Source organism: Eumetopias jubatus, unplaced genomic scaffold (assembly GCF_037043125.1).
Source record: "Eumetopias jubatus isolate StellerSeaLion01/CBP00866 unplaced genomic scaffold, mEumJub1_p1.0 scaffold_9, whole genome shotgun sequence".
Classification (NCBI taxonomy): domain Eukaryota; kingdom Metazoa; phylum Chordata; class Mammalia; order Carnivora; family Otariidae; genus Eumetopias; species Eumetopias jubatus.
The window spans coordinates 39,469,737-39,485,183 of NW_028274815.1; the positions used below are offsets into that span (position 1 = coordinate 39,469,737).

General features: G+C 40.7%; 1 protein-coding gene across 2 annotated transcripts in view; it reads left to right on the top strand.

Moving 5' to 3' along the window:
* The window catches only part of RNF103 (ring finger protein 103), a 113,599-nt gene that overhangs the window by 91,511 nt on the left and 6,641 nt on the right, over positions 1–15,447 (top strand). For both annotated transcript variants that reach the window (XM_028122332.2, XM_028122331.2), the window contains one exon: positions 2,754–2,933. In XM_028122332.2, the coding sequence (XP_027978133.1) occupies positions 2,754–2,933 (180 nt within the window). The remainder of the gene's footprint in view (positions 1–2,753; positions 2,934–15,447) is intronic.

Consider the following 15,447-nt stretch of genomic DNA (forward strand, 5'->3'; position numbering starts at 1 on the left):
GTCATGTATTCGTAGCTGGAGAGGAATTTTGCTTCAGGATCAATCATACCTTGAGTCTCACCCATATCTGATTTAGATGTTTATTGATTGATTATTTTTCTAGTATAGCTGACACAATGTTACAATTAGTTTCAGGTGTAAGGTTTAGATGATATTTAGATGAGACTTTGGACTTTAGAAGTTAAAATTGATGCTGGAACGAGTTAACACTTTTGAGGTAGTTGGGATGGAATGAATACATTTTGCATTTAGAAGGACATAAATTTGGGTGGAGGCAGAATGCTATGGACTGAATGTTTGTATCTCTTGGCCATGTGAGGATACAGCAAGAAAGTATCCATCTGCAAACCACGAAACAGGCTCTCAGCAGGAACCAGATTGGTTGTTGGCACCTTGATCTTAGACCTTCCAGCCTCCAGAACTGTCAGAAATAAATTTATGTTGTTTAAGCCACCCAGTCTATGGTAGTATAGGTATGTACACAAAAGATTTGAAAGGGCTTCCAAGAGATATTTGTACACTTATGTTCATAGCATCATTATTCACAATAGCTCAGAGTTCAGAGCAACCCAAATGTCTGTTGATGGATGAAGGATGAATGGATAAACAAAATTTGGTATTTGGCATATACATGCAATGGAGTATTATTCAGTTTTAGAAAGAAAAGAAATTCTGATACATGCAACAATATGGATGAACCTTAAGGATGTTCTGTTAAGTGAAATAAGCTAGTCACAAAAAGACAATCTATGATTCTATTTATATAAGGTACCTAGAGTAGTCATTCATAAAGGCAGAAAGTAGAATGGTGGTTACCAGGGGCTGGTGAGAGGAGGGAATGGAGTGTTATTGTTTAATGGGTGTGAGTTTCAGGTGTCTTGTTGTTTTTGCCACGAAAAGTGTTTCCATATGGTCCGGGGCTTGGGCGAGGGCTCCAGGTGGCTGTAGGGAGAGGCTCAGGCAGAACCCCAGACACCAGAGGGGGCAAGAAGGGCCCTTCAAAGGCTGCTAGGCTCTGCAGGCTTTTAGTCTTACACGAGCCTTTTGAAGAGATCCTCACCCAGCCTTGTGGCTGGCTGGCCTGTGGAGGTGAGTTAAGTGGTCGCCATCTTCTTGACAAGTGTCACCTCCCTATCTAGGAAGCAGTTCTCCAAGAAGTGGAGGTCTGCATGGGCAGAAGCCGGGGCTTGCAAATGCCAAAGGGCATGGTTCAGGTTTTTCTCCAGGGGCATGGTGTTTTCTGTGGTATCCAGGACTTTGCCCCACTCATCTTGGGGTGGCTTCTGCACCTCCTGGAAGAGGGCACTGGTTCTGCATCTTAAAGAGATGCTTGGTGCCCACTTGTGGAAGAAGTGGCCCACTCCCTGCTGAGCCACATCATAGCGGTTGAAATAGAAGCTGAGGAGAGAGGTAGGTATAGGAGGCCTGCAGGTGAATGTTGACCAGGAGGTTGACAGCGGAATAATTCTTATGAATCACAGACCCTCAGTGGAATAATTCTGACCAATCTAGGCACTCATGATTGATGGCAGTAAAGAGCTAAGATCGAAATAATGGTGTTGGCTGGTCCCCTAGGTGGAGGATGGCTGAGAGACGATTCCAAAGATTGCAACTAGAAAGGTGGTCGGAGGCTGTTCTGTCCACACGCTGTTGGAGCAAGAGACAGATCCCCGCCACCCTGGGCACATTGCCTGAGTTTCAGTTTTGAAGGTTATAAAGAGTTCTGGAGAGCGATGGTGGTGATGGTTCACAATAATAATGTATTTAATAAGCTGTGCACTTAAAAATTGTTAAGATGGAAAATTTATGTTATGTGTGTTTTACCACAATAAAAATCTCTCTAGTGTTCATAAAACACATAATATAGACCTATCTAACCTCTGGTTGATGATGTTTTGATACTTTTAATATGGTTGGGTTTTCCTTAAGTTGGAGGATTTTATAAATCATTAATAAATGTAGAGATTATACTCCCATAATCGTGAGAACCCTATTGATTATTAGAGCAAGCTCTGGAATATATTCATTTACAGTATTTTTAAAGTTCCTTAGTACCAGTACCAACAAATGCCCTTACCAAAGCAGTTTTGAAATTTTGCCTAATTATAGTAGGATTTACTTTTAAGTTACTTTAATTTTAATTTTCATTTTCTGGAAAAAATGAAAACCTATTACATTAATTATTTTAATTTTTATTTATTTATTTCCCCAATTTATTTATTTATTTATTTATTTATTTATTTATTTATTTATTTATTTATTTTAAAGATTTTATTTATTTCTTTGACAGAGAGAGACACAGCGAGAGAGGGAACACAAGCAGGAGGAGTGGGAGAGGGAGAAGCAGTCTTCCCGCAGAGCAGGGAGCCCGACGTGGGGCTTGATCCCAGGACCCCGGGATTATGACCTGAGCCGAAGGCAGACGCTTAACGACTGAGCCACCCAGGCGCCCCTAATTTTTATTTATTTATTTATTTATTTATTTAATTTTGTTTGTATCTTCCTCTCTGTTTTCCTTTTATTTTTAATTTTTTTAAAGATTTTATTTTTAAGAACTCTCTACACCTAACATGGGGCTCAAACTCACAAACCTGAGATCCAAAGTTGCACGCTCCACTGACTGAGCCAGCCAGCTGCCCCTGTTTTCCTTTTAATAGACACACTTAGGTCACCATAAGAACAGATGTGAGTGCCAATACATCTCCTGGTTTACCTTTAATTTTTTGGTGTTTTGTGTTATGTTCTAAATTTAGATATCCAAAGAGAAGAAGAAAAAGTGAAACGGTCAGTGAAAGATGCTGCCAAGAAGGGTCAGAAGGACGTCTGTGTGGTTCTAGCCAAGGAGATGATCAGGTCAAGGAAGGCTGTGAGCAAGCTCTATGCTTCCAAAGCTCACATGAACTCTGTGCTCATGGGGATGAAGAACCAGCTGGGTAAGAGAGCAGTTACCTTATAGCTTCCTCATTAATGCTGATGCTCTTGCTCTTGTTAACCAGTACTGGCTGGTTTCCTCGAGTAGGAAAAACAGTCTCAGCTCTGGTTTTTATTCTTTATATTGTCTTCGTTGGGGTGTTACATAAATGCAAAATATAATTATCACTATCATTTTAGGATTCATTTTCTTTTGTCAGAGTTGTTATAATAATGGCAAAATATGCATATTAATCTCCTTTACTTAGAATATTTTCCCTCATGTGAACAATGTTGTAAAGTGACCTGAGCGTTGAATCATGTGAGTTAAGAAGTGCATTAGAGGAGGAGGAAGAATGTTCACCCCATCTGGGTACAGACCACCCTAGGCAGAATTTTAAAATAGTCCACGTTTGTCTTTGGCTTTCACACCACCTCCTTTTCTGCCTTGTCTCTAGCTGCCTACCTAATGCTTCCTTACATCTTAGGAATCTGTAGACTATGTAATGGGTATTCAGCACACATGTGAATTATCAGTTTAATTCCTAAAAATATGTTATAATATTTAAAATAACCATAATTAAGTTTTCTTTTGTTGTCCAGTATAATACCGTTGTGATCTTTTAATGAGTCAGTCTTCAGGTCAGTGGCAGCTTGAGTCATAGGTTAAATTTTACAACCAGTTGGTTTCTTGTTTTAAATTAAGAAGTCCTAACTCAGAAGTATCATTCCTTGAGAATGGCAGCAAGTGACTGTCAGATATTTAGACTTGAGTACTGACTCAGGAATTACAGTGAAATTTTTCACTAAGGAATGTTTTCAGCTCTCTGTCAGATACGACACTGATGATATATCACACTCAAAAGCTAGGAGGCTTGACTATTTCAGTTTAGAGGCTGGTGCCAAATGAGTACCTAATCCATTATTTGGTTGTGTTTGGCTCTGAAGGTATTCCTTTGTGTTCAATGTTAACATTTAGATGTAGTTGTTAAAAATGCCTAGTAATGAATATATCATCAGTTTCTTTCTCCAGATACTGGAGATACTAATAATGGATTGGGAAGGACCAAAAAAAAAAAAAACCCCAACCATACCACATCATCTTAACTTTTAAAATCTGTTATTTCAGCCCTAAGTAATTACACACACACACACATATATATATATACACATTCTTTAAATACTGGCTATGTAATCTAGATATGTGCCTTTCAAGAAGCCAGAGTACCATAGAGTACCGGGAAGAAATAATCTAATCTTAACCTGTCAGTTTGGAAGCTTAAGTATCCTCTTGCCTTTCACAGCCAGCAAGGAGGGTTTTATATTTACTTCTTATTCTTTCTGCAACATGCTGTAAGGGTAAGATACATGTTCAGTTGACCGTGAACTTACTTTAAAATTTTTCAGGGGACGCCTGGGTGGCTCAGTCGTTAAGCGTCTGCCTTTGGCTCAGGTCATGATCCCAGCGTCCTGGGATTGAGCCCCGCATCGGGCTCCCTGCTCTGCAGGAAGCCTGCTTCTCCCTCTCCCACTCCCCCTGCTTGTGTTCCCTCTCTCGCTGTGTCTCTGTCAAATAAATAAAATCTTTAAAAAAAATTTTTTTTTCAGTATTTAACTGAATCAACATTAGAAAACATCTAGCTTACTCTGCTCCCCCACTTCTCCCATGAATAAAGCACTGTATTGCGCAGCCTCTTTCGTTTCCCCAGTTGCAAAGATAAAAGTACACCGGATAATATAGTAGATGCTTGGGTACCTGTCACCCAGAATCAATAAAATTTGACATCTTATTATATTTGCTTCAGTTTTATGTTATAGAAGAAGCCGGATTACTAAAGTTGAAGCTCCTTTAATATGCCTTCCCCAGTTCCAGTCCCTTCTCCCTCACCCTCCCCATGGGTAACCGCTGTCATGAATCTTAAAACGTGTAGAAATGTTATTATACTATATATACCATTCTGCATTGTTTTTTTCCATTTATCATTGTGTTTTTGAAGTATACCGATAATGATACATTTTTAAACTACTGGATGGGATGTATCACATTTTTTTCCTTCTCCCATTAATGGACATTTAGGTTGTTTTTAATTTTTTGCTATTACAGTGCTGCTGTGAATGTCTTTTCACTTTCTCACATGCATTAAGGTTTCTTTAGGACAGTTATATACTCGGAAGTGGAATTGTTGGGTTAAAAATAACTGTTTAAATTTTGGTAGAATTGCAAAATTGCTATCTAAAGACGCTTTACTAATTTACATTCCCACCAGCTGTGGATGAGAGTTCTTTTTTCCATACCTTTTCACCAACCTTTGTCAGACTTTGTAATTTTTGAGAAATGTTACCTTGTTAATAGCAGATAACATTTCTCAGAGAACTAGTGTACTTGATCAGGGTCTTCTGTTCACCTTTTCTTTCTGCGTACTGATTCCTAAAAACCTTTTCAAACAGTTACAGCTCACAAGTAATATGCCTGAAAAATCTCTTCTTCTGTAGCATGTTCTTTCAGTAGTAAATGTAATGAAAGCTCTCGTATGTACTGTTGAGAAGTCAGAAGCTTGTTATCCTTTATCCACCCATAATAATATATCTTACCATTGGTTTCAAATATATATTGTTGTGGTTTTATCACACCCGAAAAGTAAAATATCTGCTGTTTGGTCTTTAAATGTCAAAGTGCTCCAAAGCTCCGTTCTAGATCCCTTGCTGTTTTCCATGTTCTCTGTCCCCCAGGTGACCTCACCTAACCTTGTTCCTCCAGATGTTGCTTTCCACATTTTTATCTGCAAGCCCAACTTTGTCGCCTAGTGTATGGGTGGCATCCCCACTTCCGTCTTAGTGGGCATGTCACAGTTGCCGTGCCTGCACGGAAATCTTGGCTGGTCGTAGCTCAGCAGTACCCACACCTCCTCCCTGCCTCTTCCGCTGGGAACCCAAGACCTCGCACGCTTTCGTCTGTGAGTGATCCCACGTGGATCCCCGGAGACGGGGCTTCTGTCCCTTCTCTTCCCCGCTCTCCTAGTTCTTGGGTGTGTTCATGTGATCACTTCCTTGTCATTTTGATTTCTGTTTCTTTCTGGAAGCAAAAGATTTTAGTTGTCAGATTTCCCAGACTGATCCTTAAATTTTCTTAACCTTTCCTGTTTTCCATTTTGAAAATTGTAATAGCACCTTCCTCATAGGGGAGGTGTGAGGCTTGTTCAGCGCCTGGCACGTGGTGAGTGCTGTATATGTGGGTTCAGAATATCACTGCCATTGATTTTGTCACTGTGTTTTCCTTACTGAGAAATTTCCTCCACTTTATTTTCCATTTCTTTTCTTGAATTTTTTATTTTGGCTGTCTTAATTTTATTTACAGAAAAGCGTTCTCTGATCTTTTTTTTTTTAAGATTTTATTTATTTGACAGAGACACAGCGAGAGAGGGAACACAAGCAGGGGAATGGGGGAGGGAGAAGCAGGCTTCCCGCGGAGCAGGGAGCCCGATGTGGGGCTCGATGCGGGGCTCGATCCCAGGACCCGGGAATCACGACCTGAGCCGAAGGCAGACACTTAACAACTGAGCCACCGAGGCGCCCCTCTCTGATCTTTTTTTTTTTAATCATCCTGTTCTTATTTCATGAACACAATTTTTTCCTCATATCGACAGTCTTCTTTCTGAAATGTTCTAGTGTTCCTTGAACTGTTTCTCAGAGCTCCTTCTCTCCACCTCTTTCTTCCCTCTGTCTCGTCTTTTTTTAAGGAAGAAAGGGAGAGGGAGAAGAGAGTGGGGAGGCTGGATTAAGTGTAGGCTGTGTCAGGACCTTCCCCAGTCTTCTCAGGCAAATAGACTAAGCTACAAAGAGTGAAATGATAATGCATTTAATAAATGCATTTTTTTTTAGCCCCTGTTATATGCCGGATATATTGCTGGGCACAGGGGATGAAATAATCAACAGTACAGGCACAGTCATTGCCCTCTAGAGTATGGGGTGGAAAGCAAATAATCAGATAAATTTAACAAAAATAAAAATACCTAATAAATAATAAATTTAAGAAGTGGATGTCCTGCAAATTTGTGATAAGCACCAGGGGACTGTTCATGTGATCAAGGGAACTGCAGTCAGCTATGGCTCCTTTCAGGGACTGATGGTACCTGATGGAGGACGTGGGTGGTGGGGGGATGGGGGCGGGGACGACCAGACTGCCAGAAAGCCCTGGGGCCAAAAAGAACTGTGCACTTAAAGCACTGAAGGAAGTTCTGGGCGGTCGGGGTGCCGGAGAGCAAGGGGGAGGGATGGCCAGAGAGGCTGAGCAGGAAGGTGAAGAAGACGGCTTTTACAGCTGTTAGCAGAGCAAGGGTTTTCAGAGACAAGTTCCGGTTGAGACAGGCGGTAGTGATGGCGCAGATAATATGCAAGGGGAGTTCAGAGGAAAAGTATTTTGGGGAGAATTGGAGTCCTCTCAGTTGATTGGTTAGGGTGTACAAAGGCACAGGTGAAATATTTCAGGCTGTGTTCAGCAAACAGCACTTGATTCCATTTGACAAGAGCACATTAAGGGGGGCAGTGGGAGGTAAAGCTCCAAAGGTAATTTGGAGTCAGTTTGGTAAGTTAAACTGAGGAGCTGTCATTCATCTTGTAGGCAGTGGAGAGCCGCGGCCCCCTGCGAGCCCAGCCTGCAGTGTGCGAGGGCCTGGCATGGTGGGCTGGTGGGCAGGGGGACCCGAGCCCCCACGGCAGGCAGGGCCTGAGTAGCTCAGTCCGACGGGATGCAGTGGGAGAGGACGCTGGGAAGACCCAGTCTGGATACAGACTAAATGGATGTAGTGAAGGTATAAATAAGCTGGAAATGCTCTAAGCCCTTGAGCCTGAAGAATGCAGGGCCATTAAAAGACACTGGAAACCCAGGCGAAGGAAGAGGCTTTGAAGAGAGAACGGAGATTCTGTTTGGGGCTGACCAGATTGACTCCAGCAGGATCGCCCTGCTTCCCTAGCACCCAAGCACAATGCCTGTAGGAGGAACCCCCAGGGAGGGTTGTTGAAAGGGTCTATAGTAGGATGTTCCTGTTGGCAAATTAATAAATACAGCGGAGAAGGTAACTGAAGGTGGCATCAAAGACAGGGCAGGAGGGAGGAGTCTACATTTTGGAATAGAAAAGAAATTAGGAATACTGTACTGAGAGTTCCTGCGACATTAGGGTCTTGCCCTCGATGTCCGCCCCCCCTTCTACCCCCAGCCTGCTGCTGCTTGGAAAAGCCACCATTTGATGAAGTCATTTTCCTTAAGATGTTTCTTCAGTTAAAATGCAGATGTCCTTGGAAGGGTAATATGTTAAACCTCGTCAGCTATTAATACATTGTCATGGTTAGATGCTTTCCAAGTGATCGCTTTCTGACAGCAGCTTCTTGCAGAATAAGACAGATGATGAATATGCTTTAATTGGGGGAGTAAATTAAGAGAGAGGTTCAAAGGTGGGGCAGGAAATAGAATTGCCGTGCGATCCAGAAATTCCATCTCTAAAAGAATCGAAAGCAGGGACTCAAACAGATATTTGTACATCCACGTTCATTGTCACATTACTGACAGGCAAAAGGTAAAGGTAACCCAAGTGTCCATTGAAGGATGAATGGATAAACAAAATGTGGTGTGTACACACAATGGAATATTATTCAGCCTTAACTTAAAAAGGAAGGAAATGCTGACACGTTGTTACAATGTGGATGAACCCTGAAGGCATTATACTAAGTGTAATAGGCCTGTCATGAAAGGACAGGTGGCAACTCTATGATGTCACTTGCGTGGGGTACCTAGAACAGTCAGATCCGTAGAGACAGAGAGTACAGTGGTGGTTGCCCGGAGTTGGAAGGAGGGGAAATGGGACATTGAGCGTTTAATGGAGATAGAATTTCAGTTTGGGAAGATGAAAAAAGTTCTAGAGACGGTGGTGACGATTGCACAACGGTGTGAATGTGACACTTAAAAATGGTTAAAACAGTAAATTTTATGTTATGCATATTTTGTCACAGTAAAAATAAAGGTGGGCCAGGCCTGGATGCTGAGCCATTGTGGAGTCCTGGAGGCAGGGACTGAAAGGGAGCTCTGAGCCCGTGGGTAGTTGGGCAGAGTGGCCAGAGGAGCAAGAAAGGCAATGAAGAGAGGGTCAGGCTAGGGCGGCCCCTCTGCCTAGGGACCTGTTCCGATCTCCTTCTGCGGCCTCTTTGTTTCCTTGCTTTGATTGGAGCACTTGCAAGTGAGTTTGCAAAGTATGGATCTTTGAGGTGAAACATAGCGTTTGTGAAATTTAAACTGATGTTGAATCAGAAATTTTTAAAAGTTACGCAGGCTTACTGTAAAAAAAAATACTGCGTAAATATATAGAATAAAAAGTAAGTGTTCACCAATTCCCTTGTTTTGGCCTCAGCTCTCTCCACCAGTAAGTACTGTTACAGCGCCATCTGGAGTGTCGGGCAGTTTGCTTTGTTTTCTAATAGTGTGTCATTTTATATATAAATGACATGTATATATAATGACATACTGTTCTTACATACATAAACATATAATTACACGTATTACATACAATGGGCAGTACAGTAATAGATATGCATACATATTTCTTACACAGGTCTCCAAGTCCAAGCCCATAAATAAACACATAGGGACAGACTTTTCCCTTTATTTGGCATTTAATGTTTAATGTGATCCAGCATATACAAGATAAAAATTCAATTTCTGTAAGATTTGCTGAACAATAATAATCTTCTAGGGGCACCTGGGTGGCTCAGTTGGTTAAGCGACTGCCTTCAGCTTAGGTCATGATCCTGGAGTCCTGGGATCGAGTCCCACATCGGGCTCCCTGCTCGGCGGGGAGTCTGCTTCTCCCTCTGACCCTCTTCCCTCTTGTACTCTCTATCTCTCATTCTCTCTCTCTCTCAAATAAATAAATAAAATCTTTAAAAAAAAATCTTCTAAAATATGTATCTGTGTTATGTATTGTCCATGTGTTTATTCAGTGGTTTTAAATGTTTTCCTTCAAAACTTCCACAAATTCAAAATCTGTAGAGCAAATTGTCTTTTTCAGATGAAATATTTTTCCTTTGCACAAACAAAATACAGTAATATAAATTTTTAAAAGTGTAAAAACATACCTCCCTAACAAATTGATTGCTTCTGTTTGTTTCCTTTTTAATTTTAGTTATTGTTGATATGAATACTTCTTTTACTGAGCTGTGAGTGTACAAGAACATATAATTGACATTAAGTGAATGACACGACATAGTTGTCCTAGAATTTTCAAGGTCCTGTCTGTAGCAAGCTGGATCATCAGAAAGCCACATTTTCATCCCTCTTACCTTTGCTTCTCACAGAAATGCCTTTCCTGAGCTATATGTACATAGTATTCCTTTGCTTGTTTTTTTGATGGAAAAGAGACAGCTATATGAAGACTATTTCTATAACTTCTATACAATTACTGGTATAGTCAGTGAAGATTGGAGTATGAAATTTCTGTTAGAACCCAGTGCTGGAAAAAAATGATCTTTCCCAGTGAAACAGTATGCTTCTACCAGCCTCCTTACCAAGGCTCAGAACACAGTTAGCCTTTGTGCCCCAGCTGTTGAGATGCTAAAGCTAAATTTATTTTCAGTTGCAGTGGCTCTGCCAGCCTAAGTCAGTGATCCCCAGCACAGGGCAGTTTTGCCCTTCAGGGGACATTTGACAGTGTCTGGAGACATTTTGGGTTGTCACAATTGGAGGATGGGGGAAAGGCTACTTGCATGTGGTGGGTAGAAGCCAGGGATGCTGCTAAACACTTAGAATGCATAAAACAGTCACCTACGGCAGAGTTATCCAGCCCAAACCATTCAGCAGTGCCACTGTTGAGAAACTTAGGCCTACATTTGTGGAGTCAACTCACCCTTGTTAGCTTTTCTATTTATTTTTTTTTTAAGATTTATTTATTAGAAACAGAGATAGCAACAGGGATAGTGAGAGAGAGCACAAGCAGGGAGGAGAGGGAGGAGCAGGCTTCCCGCTGAGCAGGGAGCCCGATGGATGCAGGGCTCGATCCCAGGACCCGGGACCATGACCTGAGCCGAAGGCAGACACTTAACCGACTGAGCCATCCAGGAGTCCCGCTTCTCTATTTATTTTATCATACCTGCTAATGCAATGTCTTTGTAATAAACCATTTCAAATTATTTTTTCAAGTGGTAGCATATAAATTATAAATAAACTGGATTTTAAATTTTTAAAAGTTTCCCAAAGGTGCATGGTGCCAATAATTTTTAATGCCTGTAATTCTCTTTCATGGCCTTTGGTTGAGTTTCCCATGTTATAGAATGTGTACTGTCTCCTTTTCCTTTTAATTTTTATCTTTTTGTTCTTTATTTCTTATTATGTATCAGATGTTTCTTATAAATCATTTATCTTTTAACTCTTTTTCTGTACCCTACTATAAGGAAGAAGTATCTTACTCTCTTCAAAGATTATTTTTGAGGCTTGAATGTTTTTGTCACTTCTCTGAGCTTTCACTTGTCGTTATTGTGAAATACTGTAAGATTCCATATTTTCTCAAAATTGTATTCATTCTGTTTATGATTGCCATGTTTGAATTGGCTTTTAAAAATCATGGTCCGTCCAGTTTGTGAGTGGACAGACTCACTTGCTTCCCTGGGCCCTCAATATCAAGGAGCTGCAGAATTTTGGTGTTGATGCCATTTTTTAGTATTTATTTTAATTTCCTTTTCTGTTTTTTAAATTTAACTGTAATTTCCACAAGAACCTCTGATACGTAGAGTTTTGTGCTTTTGTTGCTTTTATCACTGGTGTTAAATTCTTTTCAGAATATCTACATTAGTTTTTGCATTGCTGATTATGAAGTGAAGCCTGTATTTAGCTACTTTTGTTTCCGTCTTTGGTTATTGTAGTAGTATTCATAGCAGAACTTGTATTTTTTGTGTATATCTTTTTTAGCAGGCAGGCATGGGAATATATTATTGCTTTATTTTTATATATTCTTTAATGTTTATTTATTTGAGAGAGAGTGTGTTTGAGAGAGAGAGAGAGAGAACATGAACAGGGGCAGAGGGAGAGGGAGAAGTAGACTCCCCACTGAGCAGGGAGCCTGACTAGGGGCTTGATCCCAGGACCCTGGGATCATGACCTGAGCTGAAGGCAGATGCTTAACCAACTGAGCCACCCCAACGCCCCCTATCTATATTGTTTTCCAAGGGTTTTTTTTTTTTTTTTTAAGATTTTATTTATTGGACAGAGAGAGCGAGCCAGGGAGCACAAGCAGAGGGAATGGCAGAGGGAGAGGGAGAAGCAGGCTCCCCACTGAGCAGGGAGCCCGATGTGGGGCTCAGTCCCAGTACCCTGGGATCATGACCTGAGCCAAAGGCAGACGCTTAACGACTGAGTCACTCAGGTGCCCCATGAGGGTTTTTAATTAAGGTTTTTATTTTGAGATAATTGTAGATTCACATACATGCAGTTATGAGAAGTAATATACGGAGATTGTGTGTACCCTTTGCCAATTTTCCCCAATTATAGTACAATATCCCAACCAGGATATTGGCATTGATATAGTCAAGCTGAAGAATGTTTTCAGTTTCCATCTCTACAAGGATAGTATCCCTCATGTTGTCATTTTATAACCACACCTACCCATCTAATCTCTGGCATCTCCCTCCCTGCCCATCTCTGGCAACCACTGATCTGTTCTCCATTTTATAATTTTATCATTTCAGGAATGTTATATAAATGGAATCAGTATATAACCTCTTGGGATTGATTTTTTTTTCCCCCCACTTAGTGTAATTCTCTGGAAATTAACTCAGGGTTTGCCTGTATCAGTAGTTCATTCCTTTTTTATTGCTGAGTAGTATTCCATGGTATTCGGATGTACCACAGTTTAACCATTCACCTATTGAAGGACTTCTGGGTTGTTTCCAGTTATCAGATATTTTGACTAAAGCTGCTCTAAAAGTATACCGGTTTTTGCAAGAACATAAATCGTTTCTCTGAGCCAGAAGCCCAATAGAACAGTTGCTGGGTTTTATGGTTGTATATAAGGAACTGTTGTCCAGAGTGGTGGTACATTTTAAATCCCACATGCCAGCGTATGAGTGATCCAGTTTTTCTGCATCCTCCACAACATTTGGTAGTGTCACTATTTTTTATTTTGGCAGTTCTGATAGGTGTGTGGAGCTGATCGTGGTTTTAATTTGCATTTCCCTAGTGGCAGATGAGTAGGAATATTTTTTTCATGTGCTTACTTGCCAGCCATATCTCCTCTTTGGTGAAATGACACTTCTCCACTTTTTTGTATGTTAGAAATTTCCACAGTGAAATGCTAAAAGATTAATCCTTTAAATACTTCAGTGTTTTTTATGTCTATTTCTGGGTTTTAAATGCTTTTTTTGGTTTTTATGTTTATTTCTGGGTTTTAGTTTCTTCTCTGAGATCATTTGATCTGTTATTGTCACTAATATGTAGCCATTTTATGTCTGTAATTGAAAACTTGGGGAGAACTACTTTCTGTTTGTTGAAGTCCCTCCCCTTCCTTTTGCCATATGAAATTGATTTTATTTCTATAAAAAATGTTCTGGAATTTTTATAGTCAGTACGAAAAAGGAAACATTTCTGACTTAAATATGTCATTATATGTAGAAACACTTGAGCCTTTTGGGGCGCCTGGGTGGCTCAGTCGGTTAAGCGTCTGCCTTTGGCTCAGGTCGTGATCCCAGGGTGCTGGGACCTAGCCCCCGCATCGGGCTCCCTGCTCAGCGGGAAGCCTGCTTCTCCCTCTCCCACTCCCCCTGCTTGTGTTCCCTCTCTCGCCGTGTCTCTGTCAAATAAATAAAATCTTAAAATATATATATATGTGTGTGTATATATATATATATAAAGAAGCACTTGAATCTTTTTTAACCACCTCAGTGTTGTTTGCTATTAAGACATGAATATGTTTAACATTTTTTTAAAGTCATATTTGAATATTATAGTTTTCCTTGTGTCTTCTGAGTTCATTTGTTGCTTTCTTAAACAAATATTTGAGTGTCAGCTGTGTCAGGCACAATGCTAGGCACTGGGAGTAAAATCATGAGTCCACTTCAAATAAAAAAAGAAATCTTGTCCTCTCTTGGGCAAGCACGTATTACCAGAATGATAACTTTAATGAGAAGAAGATTCGATGATCCTTGCATAAGGATGACATACAAATTCATGTAGCATACCATTAAAAGAAAAGAAAATCTATCCATCAAGTCCCCACTCTAGAGAGCTATTAGCAGGGGCCTGCACTGCACATTGAGGGAGGAGCAATGCGCAGAGACCCCCACAGCAGGAGGAGCCTGGAACACTGGAAGAGCAGTGGAAGGCCTCACAGTGGGCTGGGGAGAGGCTAGCAGAAAGAGCTACAACCAGAAATGCTTATTTCATGACCCCTTCTGTGTGACTTTGATCTTTCTAATTTTAGATGTCAGCTAGTTTTTATAATGCTAGCTTATTAATGTTTTCTGTATTGTTTTAACCTTTTGGAGTTTTTTTTCTTCTTTAGAGAGCACGTGCGCGTAAGCGCATGTGAGTGGGGTGGGGGGCAGAGGGGAAAGGGAGAGAGAGAATCTTAAGCAGGCTCCATGCCCCCCTGCTTAACTGAGCCACCCAGGTGCCCCATAGATTCTTTTGTTATTGTGAAATATATACATAGCTAAAAATCCTGTGTTCTGCCTCTTTATCCCTTCCTCCCCCAGCCCCTGGCAACCACTGATCTTTTTACTGCCTCCCTAGTTTTGCCTTTTCCAGAATGTCATATGGTTGGAATCATACAGTGTGTAAGCCTTTTATTTATTTATTATTTATTTATTTATTTATTTATTTATTTATTTATTATTTAATTAATTAATTATTTAGATTGATTTTATTTATTTGACAGAGACAGGCAGGGGGAGTGGGAGAGGGAGAAGCAGGCTTCCCGCCGAGCAGGGAGTCCGATGTGGGGCTCAATCCCAGGACCCTGGGATCATGACCTGAGCCGAAGGCAGACGCTTAACGACTGAGCCACCCAGGTGCCCCGTGTGTAAGCCTTTCAGATTGGCTTCTTTCATTTAGTAATATGCATGTAAGTTTCCTTCATTTTTTTAATGGCTTGCGAGTTCATTTCTTTTTAGTGCTGAATTTAGTGCTCCATTGTCTGTATGTACCATACTTTATCCATTATTGCTCACTTTAAAGCAACATCTTGGTTGCTTCTAAGTTTTGGCAGTTACAAAGAAAGCTTCTAACCTGCAGGTTTTTGTGTAGACATGTATTTCAGCTCATTTGGGTAAATACCAAGGAGTACAGTTGTTGGATCATATAGTAAGAATATGTCTGGTTTTGTAAGAAATTGCCAAATTGTCTTCCAGAGTGGCTGTACTACCATTTTGCATTCCCACCAGCAATGAAGTAGAGCTCCTATATAGTTCCACATCCTCGCCAGCATTGAGTGTTGTCAGTGTTTTTGGATTTTGACAGTTTTAATACATGTGTAGTGGTATTTGTTTGTTTTAATTTGCAGTTCG